Source organism: Mycteria americana, chromosome 19 (assembly GCF_035582795.1).
Source record: "Mycteria americana isolate JAX WOST 10 ecotype Jacksonville Zoo and Gardens chromosome 19, USCA_MyAme_1.0, whole genome shotgun sequence".
NCBI lineage: Eukaryota > Metazoa > Chordata > Aves > Ciconiiformes > Ciconiidae > Mycteria > Mycteria americana.
This window is the reverse complement of record NC_134383.1, coordinates 3,525,659-3,544,190: the sequence shown is the minus strand read 5'-3', so window position 1 is coordinate 3,544,190 and position 18,532 is coordinate 3,525,659. Positions and strand designations below refer to the sequence as shown.

At 54.6% G+C, this 18,532-nt stretch overlaps 2 protein-coding genes across 2 annotated transcripts in view; both read right to left on the bottom strand.

Annotated features, from left to right (window-relative positions):
* The window catches only part of POU2F3 (POU class 2 homeobox 3), a 42,356-nt gene extending 41,085 nt beyond the window's left edge, over nt 1-1,271 (bottom strand). Inside the window, exon 1 of the mRNA XM_075521180.1 lies at nt 986-1,271. Coding sequence (XP_075377295.1) covers nt 986-1,271 — 286 coding nt within the window. The remainder of the gene's footprint in view (nt 1-985) is intronic.
* Nucleotides 1,272-5,790: 4,519 nt separating this feature from the next.
* On the bottom strand, nt 5,791-17,780 carry OAF (out at first homolog). Its single transcript, XM_075521333.1, is given in 5 exon segments — nt 5,791-7,424; nt 7,944-8,124; nt 8,691-8,825; nt 17,329-17,667; nt 17,670-17,780. Coding segments are annotated over 5 exon segments (1,026 nt in total). The 5' UTR covers nt 17,766-17,780; the 3' UTR covers nt 5,791-7,149.
* Between the last annotated feature and the right edge of the window lie 752 nt (nt 17,781-18,532).

Here is an 18,532-nt window from a genome sequence, read left to right as displayed (position 1 = left end):
CCCTCCAAACCTGGAGACAACACGCAGCGCGTCCTGCTGCACAAAGCACCGGACACAGGTCACTAGCAGGGCATGTGGCTTCTGCACCCCCAACACCCCGCCGCCTGTCCCTGCTGCAGAAGGGGCTGTCAGGATCTGGCCTTCACTGCTGCCGCCACTCTGCTCCTACCCCAGCGTCACCCTCAGCTCCAGCATGCCCAGGGATGCGGTCCTTCCCCTCGAGCACGGGGGCTTGAGCTGAGGGCAGAAGCTAAACTCACTCTGTCAGGGCGAGCCAGAGCTCAGCACAGCTCCAAGGGATTTGGCAGTGATTGCTCTTGTTCCCCAGCTAATTGCAGAGGGGAGGTCTGCTCAGAGAAGTTGTGAGACTGCCTAAGCTGTATCTCTGGGTCAGACCCCCCTGGAAGGAGTCTCTCTCTTTCTGAGTATCCCTGTTCATTCATTCCTCACTCAACCCAGTCTCCTACAGCTCCCTCCTCATTAATCTCTCCCTCCTTTTCCCTCTTTGTCATTAACTTTTCTCCTTCCAACCCATGTCCTATCTCACTCTCTCACACACGCACACCCCCACCCCCTCCACCCTTGCCACATCCCTCTGCGAATCTACCCCCTCTCACTCCTCCCAGCTTTATCCCAATGACTGGACCCAGAGGTCAGGCACTAAAAGCTCATTTTCCAGGTACCCAAGAGACCTCTGCGCTCTGGTCCCCAATCCACGTTAGGGCTAGCAGCGTGAGCAGTGTGCCCATATTGCGGGCATAGCTTGGCAGCCCCCTAAATAGGATCAGGGCAGCATCCATCCCCAGGTAGGAATGTGGGCACTTAACCAGGCACTGTCTGTGATAGCCGACTCCAGCGGGAGAAAAGAGGAGGGAAAGGAGGGAGGAAAGGTCACAGGAATCAGAGCAATCCCATTTCCTGCCCAAGTCCACGGTCTCAGCTACATGGTGAGCTCCAGCCCGATCCTTCCTCAAGTGCTCTTTACCTGCGTGCACAGACTCCAGGTTCACCATCCTGCTGGTGGAGGGAAATCCGCGGTGCGCCCAGCCTCCTGCCGTCAGCCCCAGGTTGCCAGGGGCTGCCAGTTTGCCCTCCCTCCTCTGCCACCCGCTGCCTCTCAAACCGGGCGTGGGTCCGCTCCCGAAGGGACCTAGAGCTCCATTGCCTGTTGCCATGCAGGGCCAGGTGAGCATGCGGCGCCGCGCCACGCCTCGCCCCACCTCCGGCTCCCTCGGGTGCCCTGACACCCAGCAGCCTGGCGGCCGGCCCATGCAAAAGCGCCCATTTGCATATTAGTAACTCGGGAATGGATGAGTCCCTGCAGCACTACCAGCACGCAGGGTGGGGTGGGAAGGAGGGAGGAAGGAAGGCGGTTTGCCCGCCCTCGGCTGCACCGATACACCCCGCAGCACCTGCCTGCTGGGCTGCAAGTGGGGGGCTTTGTGGGGGCTCCACCGTCAGCCCCAGATCCAAGTTGTCCGCGCGTGGGTAGGCTTTTGGCTCTGCCCCTTGCAACACACGGGTAAGAGAGGCCAAGGCATCGAGCCAGGCTGGGCAGCAGTGGCCAGCACCCAGAAGGGAAGGCGTCCGAGCTGCAGGAACAGCCCCTCAGTAAACAGCCCTTTCACTTCATTTCTGCCCACTCTGATAAACCCTGGCTCTTGCTCAGTGAGCCATGAGAGCAGCCTGTGCGGCTGAGTCTTTGCATCCCCTAGGTCTGGGCTGAACCTGAACGATGCCATATGAAACCATCAGCACAAAAAGGAAAGTTAAGAGCAGAAAGGCAACTTGACTTGGCTAAAGACACAGGGCAGGTTTAGGATCAGCACATGGAGACTCCCCTTTCCTGACTTGTGCTCTCTGCGGTACGTCAGTCCGCCAAGAAGAGGAGAGAAATGGCAGACAGCCTCTTCCTCCTCCTCCACGTTGTTTAAAGCTGCAGTATTTAACTGACTTCCAGGGAAGCTAGGGAAAAAAAAATCCCCTAACGTTGGCTTCTTTGGTAGGAAGGTGCCAGAGGCCAGATCCTCAGCCTACGCTCTGTGCTGTGATGGAGACCAAGTCACCCTGACGGACCGAGGCACTGCGGTTGCTCCCTGTCCCTGCTGTGCGCTACCTTGATGACCCCCACCATGGCCCAGGGTAGCAGGATGCCTGCGTTAAACGCCTGAGCTCCAGTGCTGCTCAAACCCTTCCTGAAAGTGTTAACATGCTCAATTGGTAGCTGCCAGGTACAAGCTATCACACATTCATCTCTCCCTGGCTAATTCACGTTCCAGGGCTCTCGGCTTTCCCACATACTGCTCTCCCTCCCTGGAAAGACAGGTTTCTCTGAAGAGATGGGTGGGCGGGCAGGCAGGCTCTCGAGCCTCACCTGCAACCCAGTCCGACGTTATGGGGCTGGAGCGCCTGCCCTCGGCTTGCGTGGTCAGAGAGGACATCCTCAGGAGAGGGCAACACGCTGGGACGAAAGGGTGGATGCGTTAAACGAAACTCTAACAAGGAAAAAGAGGGGGAAAATGAGATGGAAGGGGGAAAGTAGGGAGGAGGGGAAGTTCCCGAGTCAGACTAACATTTGCAGGACAGGGTGCAAGGGGAGATTTCTGCGGGCTGCGTTTAGCGCTGCTCCAGGAAGCAGAAAGGTGACACGGGGTGGTTTGCGCAGGCAGCTTGTTTCGCTGGACTCCTGCCACTGATCCTGAGCCTGTGGCAGAGCCCCAGCCATTCAGGCCCTGGTTCTCAGGATGTTCCTGGGCAGCCACTGGTCTGTTTTCCAGTGTTTTTGGCATGACCCCCACGTCTGGGTTTTCCCCATCTTGAAGACTGACACGATCAGGTGTCTTCACTGTGTCAAACACGGATTTGCTAGTGGCTTCCAGCCAGCTTGAAGGGCCTCTGGGGCACAGGAGAAAGGCCCTGGAAAGGCTGGGGACCACGAGAACTCTCCTTCCCCCCACATCAGAGCACCTTTTGTACACCAATCGGGAGTTTCACTTGACACCGATCTTTTCTCCCTGCTTCCTGGTGCTTTTCCCTTGCTCCAGAGCCGAGCAGCCCGTCCCGAAGCCCCAGGGAGGCAGGTCCTCCCCGGTGGCACCTCCAGCCGGACGGGAATCCCGGGCATCCTCCGGCCGGGGATGCTGTCCCGGCCATGGGCAGGGCCGCAGTGCCCTCTCCTGGCTGCAGGCGCTGCCAAATACGACGGGGAATCCTCCAGCCACCAGTCCCGCTCTGCAGCTGGTGGGATCTGCTTTTTCTGACTATTATTTTGTGGTAATGGAACAGCAGGAAAAAATTAATATTTAGGCGCTTTTCTTCCCAAACAGCTGTGGGAGCAAAGCCCTTCACCTGGGTACCCTTCAGCGATTTGCTTCAGTGATTTGCTATGCAGGCAAGAGCGAATACACCCTCCTTATTAAGCTACCTGAAACACCTCTGCTACCCGGACAGAAAAAATAGGGGAGGGATCACAGCGTCATCACTCCTTTCTGCTGTGGGAATAAGACCACCTTCTCCAGACAAAGGCAGATTTGCTTCGACTCTGTCCTGAGGTGATCACTCATAGATGCCAGCAGATATGCTGCTTTTTTTTTTTTCCCCATGGCCATCAGTGAATGATCCATCCGCTTTCATCCTCCCTGCATGCATGTGTTCCTCCACTCCTGCTGCCAATGTTTATTCCCCTCTTGGAGGAAGATAAGCTCCACACATAGCACTTGATTTATGGAGTATGGCCTTTGGATGGGCCCTGAAAGCACGAACTGCAGAAAGATTTCACAAAAATCCCCCACTGCTTTTTTCTAGCAGCAAGGATTTCTACCAGTGCTCCTGGCCAAATGCGCCTTCTCTCTGTGCCAGGAAGGCCTCCTGTCTCCACCTGCAGCAGCTCTTTTCGAGGGTGTTATTTAAGCGCATCAAGAAGAAGGATTTTTCTTTGGAAAGGCAAACGCACGGCAGCGCAGCTCCCCTCTAGCAAGGCTGGGGAGACAGCGAGATCTTGCAGGGACCAAGACGCGTGGCTGTGAGCTGGGGCACGGACCACACGCACCCCCGCACCCGCCGCCGCGCACCGCCCTGGCTGCCCGCTCGGGCCCGGAGCAGGCTCTGCCGCGGGCCTCTGCCCCGGACACCCGGCACCGCCGCCGAGCAGAGCCGCGCTCCGCCAGCACCCACTTGTGGAGGCCGGGAAATCTGCACCGCCAGCGGGGCCGGGCCGGAGCCCCCAGCCCCGGGCCGGAGCCCCCAGCCCCGGGCGCGGGCAGCGCTGCGGCTCCGCCGCGCTCAGGGCGAGCAGCCGGCGCCCCCCGCGATTCCCGAGCCCGGCACTGCCGGCCGACCTTTCGGACCCCTTCGAGGGCCCGGGAGCCTCAGGGCAGGCAGGCGGCGTTAGCTGGGGCAGAGCGGGGCACCGCCTCCCTCCCGCGCTTCGGCGACCCGAGGGACGAGCCCCGGTCGCTCACCTCCGCTCAAAGCCCAGCTCCGCCGGGCCGCACACCGATGCAGAAATGACTGTCGAGCGGAGCTCAGCGCATACGGCCCGTCGTTACGTAGAGTCCACGACCTTCGCTTACCTGCTGCTCCCCGTGCTCCCACGACACAGCGCTGGCCCTGCCGCACGCAGAGGGGTCAAAACGCCCTCCGACCTGCACTGCTGCACGCAGGTCCAGCTGGTAAAAGGCTCCTCCATCACCCCACAGAGCCGAGGCGATGGCTCGGTACTGCTGTGCACCATGCTGCTTTCCCGAGGTAGCCTGCGAATACCTCAGCTCGGCGCTGCCAAAAGAACCGGGGGAGGGCTGAGACTCCTCCATGATCCAGGCACCCCAGAGCCTCACTGCTACAAAATAACCACGTTCAGGCCCACCGGGATATGACCCAATGTTCCCAGAGCGAGCTCATGTCCCCTCCCAGCAGCCCTGTACAGGAGGTAACAGTGGAAACGGGCTACGCAGGGCTCCCACCAGCAAGGCATGCAGCTGCTCTGCCATCCTCTCCCGCTCTGCTCACAGCCCACCTCACCCCACAGCTGGACTTAACTCTGGCAAGCAGGGACGAAGTCCCATGGTGTCCTGCTGCAGCAGGAGCCAAGGCAGCAGAGAACACACCCCTGTAAATGCTGACCACGTAAATGAAAAAGAAGCAATTTCAGCTTCCCCAGAAATCACAGTAAGGGGGTAAGTTGCCGCAGTGGCTCAAGCAGAGAAGAGCTGAGGTTGGAGAAGTCCTTGTCCCACCTCTGCATTCACCACACTAGGGGGAATCAGCACTCCACGTTTCTCCCTCGAGCAGCCACTGAGCTAAGAGCTCTGAGCTGGCTCAAAACTCTGCCGCCCTCATCTCCCCTCAGCTATAGCTGCAGAGGAATAAAGAATACTTTATTGAGGCTGCTGGACCCAGACAAGCCTCCAGCCACATCTGCATAATATCCCCTCATAGGACCCCACCAGCACTCAGAGAGAAGAGGAGGCACCACCCTAGGGCCCGCTTCCACTGCTGGTCTTTTAATTCACCAGAGCTCAGGCTCGAAGCTTCCACAGTTGCTTGAGATGAGTCAAAGCTGTCTCCCTTCTGAGGGGCTAGGTGGACAGTATGCTTGAGATGCAGGCCCACACTGCTAAGTGCTGTAGTCATGCTGAACAGCAGGATGTTCCCCCCCCCCCCATCCGCTGGTCTTCAATGTCCTAGGTGCAGGCTTGAGACTTACCCATAAGGGAACAGCTCTTAATCAAGAACCCAAACGACTGGATCACACACAGATTATGATGCACAGAGAATCTTTCAGGCCAGAGATGCTTTAAAAACATCAGTTTATTTTACCTTACAAATGATAAATAATTTGTTGTAAAAAAATCATTTCAAGTGTGTTTTACTTCATGTTGCAATATTAAAATACCTTTCCCTTCTCCCCCCTTAAGTGATCAATACAAAAATAATTGTGACCAAATTTTTTTTGTCAAAATTTCCTGTATTTTAGGCAAAAAGGCACATTGGGAAGGCTTTTCACCAGGAGGTACAGAGGTTCACAATGACCCCAACAGCCCCTCTCTCCTCCTTGCTTGTTCTAACTTGAGTGGAAGAGGACACAGGAACCAGGCAGCACTCCTGCAGCACTTTTTGTCTGATGCCCTCCAGGTATATACCAGGGCCAAGGTCAGCTTCAGTGTCATCCCTGTTTTACATATAGGGGAAACCAAGGCACAGCAAAGCAGTACAATTATCTAAGAGCTTCTTGTGAATAGCTGGCAGAGTAGGACATAAAACCAGACGTAGGTATAGAATGTTGTCTTCTTCAAAACGACAGTGCGAACCCACCTGGGATCATCCTCCCCCCTTGCAACCATAATGTTATGATGGTAGTCACAAGTCTCTAGATGTTTCTTTCTTAGTGGGAGAGTCACAGGACCAACACAAAAAGTTGGGCCTTCACTAGTCTAAAAAGGGATTAATTAGAGCCCTAATTACCAGCCCTTTAGGGGCAAAAGTCATTGCTGGGATATATCCCCCCATTTTATCTTCTAGCCACAGGAAGGATATAACAGCCAGTCGGACACTAGAAAAAGCTACAGGCAGGCTCTTGCTTTGGGTAGGCTTCGTACCTTCCTTATTCAGGGTATGTAGTCCCATAAATCAGCTGTTTTCCCATTTGGAAATGCTGTTGTGTCACCAGGAGGTGAAGTCAGTGAAAGGGCTTCTTCGGTGGCAGAGATGTTTGACAACCCAGGTCATCAAGACCATTTCTCTCCCTGCCCTGGCCACTCATCAGGATGCTCGAGGCTGATAACTGATCAGAGCTGCCCCCTTTCACATCTGCTAACTCCAGAGCAGGGCAAAACACACCCCTCCCGGTGCTTTGCCCCAGAAACCCGAGTCTCCTGCTTCTTCCAGGAAGCCGGATCTCCCGGCAGCCGGCAGGAGAGCATCAACACGCAGTGGGCTGAGCCCACTTATCACAGCATGAGGCAGTGTCAGGTGGGGGGGGAGTCACAGGGGGCCAGAAGGAAAGGCACAGACACAGAGCTCTCCTGGTACAAGGCACCGCTGTGAACCGTATTCCTTCTTTGGAGCAGCCAGCTCCAGGAGGCCCTTCGGATCATAAATGGTGGCAGGAGGCAGATGACCTGCCCCTTGAAAAGGTCTGGCCTGGCTCTGCTAGGTCTCCTCGTCCCAGAGACATAGCTGCTTCTGTGGCACATAGTAATCAAAGGTGTAGCCCTTCTGGCAGCTGCGGATGCCACATTTGTAAGAAGAAACCTTGCCCCCAGCATCGCGACTCTTGCAGTACTTCAACATGCACGGGTACCACTCGATGCTCAGTGAGTAGCTGCAAATGCAGGGTTTCCAGCGGTCTGCACACAGCTTGCAACGCTGCAGGTCAGGGAGATCAGATGTCTGTGGCAGGACCTCGAACATGGAGCCATCCACCCCTGCGGGAGAAAGCAGAGAGACATTGCTCAGGGCACTGCCGAAAGGCAAGGCCAAAGCAGAGAGCTACCAAAGTGAGCCTTGCTCTCTCTGCGCAGTCTCCAGGACAGTCGAGGAGAACGAGGTTAGACAGAGTGCATTTCCAGGGGATGTTTGGACACGACTCTGAATAGGAACCATGGGAGAAGAAAGGGCCCTGGGGAAAGTAAGCCAAAAGATACACGAAGTGTGTAAAGAACATATTTCTTTTGGGTGATGGACCAGGTGAAAGGTTACCTTGAAAATACCTGCCTAATTAGGTTCACTAGGAGAGCACCACCAAAAGAAGTCAGATATGCTAACAAATAGACTAGTGCAATGTGACATGCAAGCAAGAGATACACATGGCTTATCCACTGTCAAGACAGTGAAAGAGAAGCCAAAATGATCTGTGCTGATCACCAGAAACCTGGCAGGGCAGATCACAGCAGAGTGCCAACTTGCTGACAGGAGCGGTTCCAACGAAACCGAAAGAAACTTACCTTTATCCAGCCAAAATTTGACATCTTCTTCTCGGGTGTAAATCGCTTCTTTGGCCTCTGCACAGACATTGTGGATGTGAGAGCTCAGCTGGGCCCCCTTGCTGAAGTTGACAGCTACATCCATGCTGAGATGCTCCAGGCCCCGCACCTCCTCAGCCTGCCGCACTGTCCTGGGATTTTTCTGCAGAGGATGAAATAACAAAAACTTGAATCTCAGCTGCAATAAATTATTCCTTATAGCATGTTGTGATTTCATGCCAACATAAGAAGATGTGCAAATAGATGTTCCCCTGTAAATGCACCTGCGTCCTATCTGGATGGAAGGCACTTAAACTTCTTGTTGATGCTGAAACTGATGATACGTTTATCACTGCTCTGATTTGCCTGTGGTTATTTATCAATGCTTTGTTGTGGTAGATGGTCCCAAATCAGTACTTACTTCATTGGGCAATGTGGGGCAGGGGTTTTCATGGTGATTGCTCTAGCCATCCACTTACCCTTTGAGGCAGACTAGGTTGAACTAAATCATGCCTCTTTCTAGTTTATTAGTAGAACAGGATCAGGACTATTGATGAACTTAATTTAATACTGAGTCCTTCAAGCAGGAGGGGTGGTCAAAGGTGGGTCTAACAGCTGAGCAATCGGGCAGCTGCCTGGGAAGAGTATCCAGGCAGGACAGCTCTAAGAAACCCTGGATGGACTGAAGGATGGAGCTGGCACTGAAGCCAGCTGCCGGGTGCCTCCTACCTGCCGCAGCTTTGCCATAGACTCGCTGGGGATGATCTCGTTGCGGTGAAGCCGCGTGATGAAGCAGAGCGCTTGGAACTGGCTCTGGCCCCTCTCCAGCTCCCCTAGGATTAAGGCACGGAAGATCTTCACCTCCTGACAAAGAGATAAATAAACACAGTGAGAGTCACAGATCTTTGGCATCAGTGGGGTGAACCGAGAAGTCAGGGTCAAAGAGAAAGGCTCCAGCCAAAAGAACAAAGTCAAAGGTCTCATACTTCTGCCACCTGAGCACAGGGGTGTAGTCCCAGGTTCAATCCCACCCAAAAGCCTGCAGCATAATAACTGGTGTCTGTAAAGAAGTAGGGTTTTTCGCAACCCCACTGTGGCAAGGACAAATTGCTGCCAGGTCACATCCCATATCCATGGCTCCCTCAAACAACAGCTGGGGGTTTCTGTCCTTTACCAAGAATGGAGGGAAGCCTCCAACGAGTCTCGTTTTGTTTTGTTAAGCAAACATCACATAGCCATTATCTCCATGCGTTACTTAGGGCAAGCGGTCCCAAATTTCCTCTGCTGCCTTCCCTCACTTGCTTCTGAGCAACTGGTATCCTAGAGAACAAATTATTCCTTTCCGAATATTTTCAGATATTCCAGAACATGTGGAACAGAAATGAAAGTCAAATTGTTAAAGCCAGAAGGAACCCATTATGATCAGCTGCAGCTGACCTTTTCTGCCCAGCTCAATAATTTTGGCATTTTATATATAAAGCTTCTAACATGGATTGTAGTCCATCTCCAAAACCAGCTTGGAAACCAGTCAGTTACCTTCACGTAGACTCACAGAATACCTTGTTCAATAGCCTCACAGAATATCCTGTTCTGGCATAAATCAACACTGATTTCTATGCAGGTATCAATTCATCTGGCTTCTGGCTTCAGGGGCATTTGTACATGCTGTGGGAGTCCGCCATCCCGTCTTGGTGTCAGACCATACTACTACAGGGTCTAAGCAGATGGATCGGAACGGTGCCTCCTTCTCAGTATGAAGAGCAATTATTGCCTTTTGGCACCCACCCGCAGCCATCGCTCTTAACAATGTCCTCCACCGAGAACTGGACAGATATTGGTGGCTAGGGACCAGCAAGCAGAAGCTATGCCAAGCTGCTAAGATCATCCCTCTCCTCCTGAGCTGTTTCTGTTGCATGGCTCATAAGCTCGGCTTCTTCCAAACCTCTTGCTGCCCCAAGAAGAAGGGAGCCTTTCTTTTCTACAAACTCTAAGCAGTGCCAACACTGACTTTTTCTGCAGACTACCTCATACAGCCCACTATTTATTCCCTGCCTTCTCTTTCATGCCCAGAAGAGAAAAGGGTACGGCAATTCAGTGCACACCTGGACAGCTGAAAGAACAGCTGCAGTCTGGGATGCGTTTCCCTCCCCAGGATAGGAGAAAGGATTTTGCTGGGTGCGTTTGTTGACTGAAAACGCACCACAAGAGCAGGACATGAAGGAGGCTGGGGAAGAAAGAGATACCAAAGATGCTTGTGAAATTACTATGGAATCATTATTTTTTGACAGCTTTAACAGGGAGAATTCCCACTGAGACATTAGCACCACGGGAACGACCCACGTTCCCATCTGCATTTAGTCCAGCTGCCTTCCAGCTGAGCTCTTCTGCTGTGAGCTCCCATACTGTGCAAGGCCCAGGGATGAGTAGACTAAAACTAGTAGCTGACCCTGGCATTTTCTTCAGCTGCGGATTTAATTTTAATTCACTTTGTACAATCAGCATTCAGTCTGGAAAAGGCAAACAGGGATAGCCATGTTTTGCACTCGGGCCGAAAACCTCGACAGGGAGGAGATTAAAAACAGTGCAGTACTTCCCAGGTTGGAAGCAATTTTTGTAAAATGAGAACATGCTGAGCAATTGATTAATCCTTCTGATCTGCCTATTTAAGAATTAGCCTTCAGACACCCAACTCTCTTTCCTTCTCACAGCTGATATGCACAAGAGATTCACAGCTCTCACTGCTCCTAGCAAACAGTCCAGAGCTCCCAACCAATCCCCCACGGCTGCAGGTCCCTCGCTCTGCCCCCAAAGTCCAGAGCCCAGCCGCCCCGCAGAGCCCAGGCAGAGATAAGCTCCCTGCCAAGTGGGCTCAGGTCCCAAGGCACCACTTCCACAGGATACAAAGGGTTCCTGCATTCAGTGACCCTGTCAGCGATGAATTCGGACAAAGGTTTTCAGTATTTGTTTTAAGTATTTCTGAGTTCCAAGCACACAGGAGAGGAAGGACCAAATTTGTGTCACGAGAATGCACCAGCGGAGCAAATGAACAGCTCTCAGGCTTCGAGACAAGCGTCCAGTCCCCCCTCCAACCCAAGGCAGACACCAGCATCAAGCTCGGAGTGCACAGGTCACCAGCCACTGCTCTATGGCCCTCAAAGCACCTCACGGAACCGCCTCCAGCTCCAGCCTTGCTCCCCTCGCACCAGCCAGCAAGTGACCCAGGGCTGCTGCTCAGCTAATCTAAATATTTATCTCTGTGTGCTTACTGATTTATAGGTCGACGAGTCCATGTCACCTCTGGTAAAGATCCCTGCAAAAACCATCGTTGAAAGAGCTCATTAGGAGGGGATGGAAGGAGGGAAAGAAAAAGGTAGGGAAAGGTGGTCTTGCCACGGGGGAGGTACAGCTGCAGGAGGAAAGAGCGAGGGGGACGACAGTAAAGATAACAGGGTGCTGTCCCTCTGCACGACCCATCCTTTCCTCCACCCCCAGATCCTCCTTTCTCAGAAAGGCATGGCTGATCTCCCTCATGCCCTCAGGAACACACCCGGCCAGCCCTTCGCTCCCCACCTGCCTGCCACAGCCCCTTCCAGCTGAATCAGAAAGGCTCCGTGCCTGGCTGCCTGGACAGTAGATAAAGATCCAGCTTTGCTGCTTAATGTAAGTCAGCCGTTCCACGAGCCCTACTGATGCCGCTGCCTGCGAGAGCGACTGCCCCGAGCTGCCAGCTTCAATGCCTGCACCCCCCCAGGCGCTGGGCTTGGGTCCCCCAGAGAGGGGGCCACTTCTCCTCCTCCCTGCGTCCCCAGTGCTTCTGGCCCACGTCCCTCTCCCAGCTCTGTCTCACTCCACGGCATCTAAAGGAAGCAGCTCTGGCGTGAAGAGGGCTCTGGTGCTGCCTGAACTCCAGGTGTCAGGGATTTCCAGCACATTTGTCGATACCGAGGGAGGTGCACTGGGAAAGACAGGAATGGTCTAGGTTTGCCAGCGCTGAAATAGCCAGTGAGCCAACAAACAGCTTTAATCAAGCCGTTTTGTTCAAGGAGCTGGCTCCTATGGCATGCATTGTTCTGAAGAGAGAAATCCCGCCTCTACCTGGCTCTGAGCAAACCCAAAGCAAGCCTTGCTGTGGATTTCAGAGCAAGGATAAAACTGCCACATGCTGGCCCATTTTCTGGGAGACACGTACCCTGCAGTGACCACTCTCTCCCGAACAAGAAGTCAGTCTCCCCTTTTCCCCAGTCCTGCTTCACCTCTCTGTCTCAAAGCCTTGCTCGGCTTTCCCTAGCTTCCCCGCTCTCCCTGCCCTGGCTATGCAACCTCAGGTGGAGCAAGAACCGAAGCCTGTCACATCAAAAATATGTCACGCTTCTCACACGGAAAGAGCCACCGAAGTTCTTCCTACTCAGAGAGCACCTTTCCCTCCCAGCCACCTCACCTCTTTCCCACCAGCAGGAATAGGGCAAATCAGTGCCAAGGTGGGTACCGGGCCAAGGCAACACATGGCACCTTTAGTTCTGCGTTTCTGCAAAATTTCCCAGGAGGGAACAAGTCCCAGCAAAACATTGCCTTTGCAATGCGGGGACTCTCCGGATGAACTCATCACAGGGGCGTTGAGAATCCTTGGCCCTGACCTGCACTCGTGTGGCGGGTACAGTTACAGCTGTTGTTTAGGTTTGGACAAGAAATGCTTAGTGTAACAGAGAACAACGAGTTCCGCAGCCATGCTCTAACCATGGCACTGAAGGTAACCACAGCCTTGGCTTTCACAGCAAGGGGAGAGCAGCTCCTTTTTCCTAAAGGCAGAAAGGAAATCAGTGCACCGAGCTCCCAACAGCCCAGGTTGCCTGCACCTACCAAAGGGACTTCCAGCAAAGACTAGCCTGCAAGAAGGGGCAGGGAAATCATCCAACTTCTTTCCTCCTCACACTATCCTCCAGCTCCGCCAGGGACTGTCATCTGGGGTGCGAGAACAATTCAATCTCTATTTCTAAGGTTTATCCAGTGGAGACTTAGAAGCCTGTGTGGTCCAAATCTGAGCCCAGCGTCTTGACTTCATGTTGAGTGGAGCAAACCAGTTCCCAGGGAAATAAATTATTTCAATGCCTTCCTCTCCACAACCCATTCAGCTTTCCTGCCAAATTTTTTCTCCCCCAAGGACATCACTGCTGCTGTGGGACCCACTTTTGTCTTTGTTGTCGCATGCCTGCTCAGAGTGGGGGGTACATGCAAAGGGGACACACTGCTCGGGGCACTGGGTAACACTGGCACTCCTGGGCCCAATTCCTTACCCGGTCAGCAGCCTTTGCTGTGGTCAGGGCCCTGCCTGCACTGCCCCAGGGGAACAGCTACAGCTGGCCAGAAAGCCGATGTGCTTGTACAACATAGAGAATGTGTTATTGCATCCACACCGGGGGTCCAGCCAGCTGAGTTACCCTGACTGGGTAGCGATTATGTTTTTTAACCCGTCTCCTACTGGAAACAGCTAGAATGAAGACACTTGGGTGCACTGCCTCATACTCAGATATCTATAAAGGTGAATTAAGGATGTGCTAGGAGAGGGGGGAAAAAAAAAAAAAAAGGCACATTTTCAGGAACAATAAGGTTTAACCCTAATTCTTACAAGCACTGAGCAGCCAGAAATCCCTACAATGCTCTGAAATGCTTAGAAAAATATCCTCTAGTTAAGCGTCCTCATGCTCAGCACCCACAGCCTAAGGGATACCTAAAAGTAACTGTCAGAGGCCACTTTTGAAACTGGATCCAACTAACAAGTGATTTCCCCAAAGCTGTGGAGTGAGCAAAGGGCAGCTCTGGCCATGAGGCAGTTCAGCCCTCCAGCCCTGTGCTCAGCTCAGCAGGCCATCGCCCTGCCTTTGAGTGCGGTACAGCGGCCATCTACCCACACTTGAGTGATCAGTTCAAGAGAGAGCATTTTTAGGTACCTCACCCAGGGTAACAACCACCACCATGTTTTAATGAGCCCACCCCATCCCTCCTGCCCTCCCAGAGGGTGCTGAATGACCTTCCTTTTATGTTTTTGGTATCTGTGTAGAGGAGAAGAGACTGCTTTACAAATTACACAAATACCATCTTTGGACAGGTGCTTTCCTATATCACCTGGTCATTTAGTACCTAACATGATGGACCCCTGGCATAAGGAAACTCTCAAAACATCACCCCAGAATATCATGTAACATCAGCTTTATTAACAAGGAAACTGAAAGGACTAGCAGTGCAAGCGCTAAAATACCATTACCCATACTTTCTCCCTTGTGTTTCCAACACAACTTTTCCAGCAATCAAAAGGAAAAAGAAACTTTTCTATATCTTTGTGCTGACCTTAGAATAAAACCACCCACTTTGTTCTCAGGCCACTATTTAACAACTGGCAAGATCATGCTATTCAAATTAGACACAACATTTAGGGTTGCTGTCCCCCCTCACTCTTTTTTGCAATATATTTTGTGCCTGACAGTACTACACAGGAAAAAAAGAAGTGTTTTCATCACATTCTTTCGAATTGCAAGAAAAGAAATGGTCTTCACTACTGCACTGCCCAGAAAACATCAAGTCCCAGTTTGAATTCCCACTGGCCAGTTTGTGTTGCACTACAGAACAAGGAAAAAAAATGGTGTGCTCCGAGGACAAGACTCCTTCAGGTTCAGCTCTGAAGGGGAGGCAGGGGTGGAAGAGAAATGAAAATCCCTCCTCCGAGAAGACCCAACCACTGTTCAAGTCCCACCAGGCTTCCACCAGCATCAGAGCAGAGAAATGAACCGTGACCTCATTATAACCCCCTTCTTCTTCAGCCCCCAGTCTAGCAGCAACTCCTTGTCAGCAAAGAAAAAACAAAAAAACAAAAAAAATCTGCCTTTGGACTAACCCCCTGCAGTTTAAGCCAGAGAAGTGGAAAAACCATTTGTGCAAAAAACCAGCATCCTGGCCACAGCATGACCACACAATCTAGCTTAGGAAAGCCAGATCAACAACCCCAGCTGCTTTTACCTCAAGAGCCTCAAGACCTTCTCTCTGGAGAGGAAAAGTTGCGTAATGTTGGAGAGATGAGCACCAGAGCAGAACAGGGAAATGCCTGCGTGCAGCCAGGAGAACAGGTCAGAAGGGGAAGCCTGGCCAGGCAGCTGCCTGCTCACATCATTAGTCACTGCACCGCAAGTTCACCTCCCCAGTCCTTTATGTCTTTCTAGCTTTTTTCAGCTATTTTCCAGTAAAGCCATGAAACAGAGAGAGCCAATACCCTACTGTTCTAAAACCAAAGATTAGGAATGGGCTTCCTCAAGTCTGATGCTTGCAAAGCCTTTCAGGGACCATCTCCTGTGTATTTCCAGCAGGAGCTGAGGGGATGCGTGGAGCTAAGGATTTAACATACTGAAGTCAAGATACCTTCAGAGAACCTGTCCCCAGAAGCAGCTCAACTCTAATAAGGATGAGAGCAAGAAAAGAGCTAATGTACACCCTGTTAGGTTTGTAGATGAGATTTGAGAGCAAGCTCCCCTCAAGAAGAGCTGAAGCAAGTGAAAAATGCTGAAACGATCAACAGCTAAGGACATCGGAAGTCCCCAAGTCCCATACCAGGCTCCCAAAGGGCCTACCTAGAGGATCTGTAAAGAGCTTGGATATCCCTTGGCCAGGAATATGCTGTGGTACACAAGTTTGCAAACTGCAGGCTTAAGAGCATTCCCTCCCTCCTTTAACTTCCCTAGTGTGCTGTATCTTCTTGGAATTTTTTTTATGGGACCGCTTTCCTACATGGCGTGCTAGAGTACACCGAGTATACCGTTATGTCCAAAATCACCATGGCTTCTGCTAGCATCTCAGAAAGAGGTGGGCTTGACCCTGCACCTCCGGAGAGAAGAGAGCCATCTGAGAGGCTTGCAAGGAGACTAGAACCAAAAAGCATAGCTGAAAGGGAAAGAGGCACCAGAACAGTCCCTGGCAGAACGCTCCAAGGTTCACAACAGGTTAGGATGCACCACCTTCCTACCCCTCATGGGTTTGAGCTTCCTCCTGCCATAAACCAAAGTCCACCTGAGCAAACGGTCTGAACAGAGGGTTGGAACAAGATAACACCGCCATGCCACCCACACGGCAGCAAACAGCTCTTCCCTGTGCAATAGGAAGCTCGCTGCATCCAGCCACACTTGGCATGCTCCAAAGAATGCCACGCTGGCCCAGAAGCTACCATCTCCTGCTGAGAAGTGTGGGATCTTGGACTTCAGCTCAGCAAGTATCACCTCCCTGCAGAGAGGCCACCTCTCACACGCTGGGTGAGGAGGAAAGGCTCCCCTTACAGGAGGGCTGCTGTCAGCCCCACAGACAGCTGTCGGTCAAATGCTTCCCACGTCACAAACTCACACGTGCGTTCCCAAAGACAGCAGGAGTCCACTCAAGGAACTAACCGTACCCCACACGCATCATAGAGGGAGACGTCCCAGAGATACAGCAGAGCATAAACACCCCCATCCAGGAGACAGGAACCCGAGCTCTCCCCACCACAGAGACTCTCCTGCCCTGGCCCTGCTCCATGCCCAGTTACTGCTGAGCCTGCCATGCAAGACAACGCTACTCGCAACTCAGCAAAGAAAAACAGAGCCGCTAGGGTCGGCTAGGTGTGGGGAAGGCTTTGCCACCCATCCCACTGGGATCTTTACCACCTATTTTCACCACAGACGAAGCCCAGGTTACAGGTGTAGCACCACTGGGGACAGCAGCCTACCTAAATGGCTCGGAGTTACACGTGTGAGAATCGCTCCGCAGAGACTGCGAACAAAGACCCCGACAGTGCTCGAGGGTGGATGGGCTTTTCCCCTACGCGTGCAAAAGGACCCCCCCTCCTCAGAGACAGCTCTGGCTCCTGGACCCTCAGCCAGGGTTTTCCCAGGCTCCAAGCGGGTCCCAGGTCTGGAAGGAGCTCGCGGACCCACGTCACCAGCGCTCACCCCACAAAAAACGCGCGCCAGAGCCCTGACCCGGTCCTCTCGCTAAGCCCCTCCGCTGACCCGCCGGGTGCGAAGGGCCAGAGCTCCCACGCCGCAGCCTTTGGCCTCCAGCGCAGCCGGGAATCCCCGCGGGAGACCGGACCCGCAAAACCCGCGGCGGGGGATCCCACGCCTGCCCTCCTCGGGGCCGGGGGTCCGCGGGAGGGGACAGGCTCTCGGGGCACCCCCCCCCTCCTCGGGGACAGCGGCGCATCCCCGCCCCCGGGCGCGGACGCCCCGCTGCCTCCCCGGGAAGCCCCCCGGCCCCCGCCCGGGCTCGCTGCGGACGCCTCTCCCGCGGGGCGGGCGCAGGCAGCGGGAGCCGCCCGGCGCGGGGACGCGCCGCCGGGGCGGGAGCCGAGCCCTACCTGTCTGAAGTCGGCGGTGAGGGTGACGAGGGCGCCGTCGGCCGTGCGCAGCTCCAGGCTGATGCAGTCGGAGCCGCTGTCGGCCTGCAGGCTCTCCTCCGTCACCTGCCCGCCGGGCAGCCGCACCCGCACCCGCAGCTCGGCCCGCGCCGCGGGGCCGGGCGCGCCGGGCAGCGGGGCCAGCGCCAGCCAGAGCAGCGCGGGCAGCGCCGGCAGCCGGCGCCGCGGGCCGCGCATCCCCCCGCGCCCGCCCCGCCGGGGCGCGGAGCCGGGGCCGGCCGCCGCGGGCTCAGGGCAGGGCCGGCATGGGGCGGGGGGGCGCGGGCGGCGCGGCGCGGCGGGCAGCGCGGAGCGGCGGCGTGGGAAGGCGCCCCGCCGCGCCCCCGGCCCCGGCCCCGCTGGGGTGGCTCGGCGCGCCGCCCGCTCGCCCTTTTCATTCGAGCCCTCGGCGGGCTCTTCCCTCGCCCCCCGCCCGTCACTTCCTTCCCCAGGCCCAGGGACCGGCCCCGCCGAGGCAGCGCGCCGCCCCGCCGTTAAAGGGCCAGCGCCGGCCCGCGGCCGCTGCCGGCGGGGCCGCGGAGGAAGGGCGGGCAGCGTCCGCGACGGGCCGGAGGGGTAGGCTCCGTCCCAGGCAGCGTCCCCGGCACATGCCCCGCTCGCTCCTGCCAGCTGGGCCCCGGGGGCGGTGGGAGGACGGAGCGAGACATCTTCTCCTGCCAGCTTCGGGGCTCTCCTGCACTTGCTTTGCGTGGCTTCGGGTTTTTTTCCCTTGGGATACACAACTGTCTACGAACTCCAGTTGGAAAGGAGAAGGGAGGGCAGCGTTAACAACAAAGCCCAGCTCTCCTCTCTGTACAAATACACACGGAGTCCTCTAAACATGCGGTTGCTGTGCATCAAACGACATTTACATGATCGCTCAGGCTCTCACAGTGCGCTGCTACAGGTCTGTTGTCAGGCACGCTGGATGTATTCCTGCCCCGAGGATGTAATGCGGGCCCCTTCAGACTTTCTTTCACAGGCATGCGGACCCGGGTCACTTCAGACTTTCTTCCACAGGCATGCGGACCTGGGTCACTTCAGACTCTGCAGTTCACAGTCAAAAGGCTCCTCATCTGCCCTTCACCCACCCACCTCTGCAATCACTTCCAGATGGGCAGATGCTCATGAAGGGCCCCTTTGATTTCAAAAGGTCTCTCTGCAA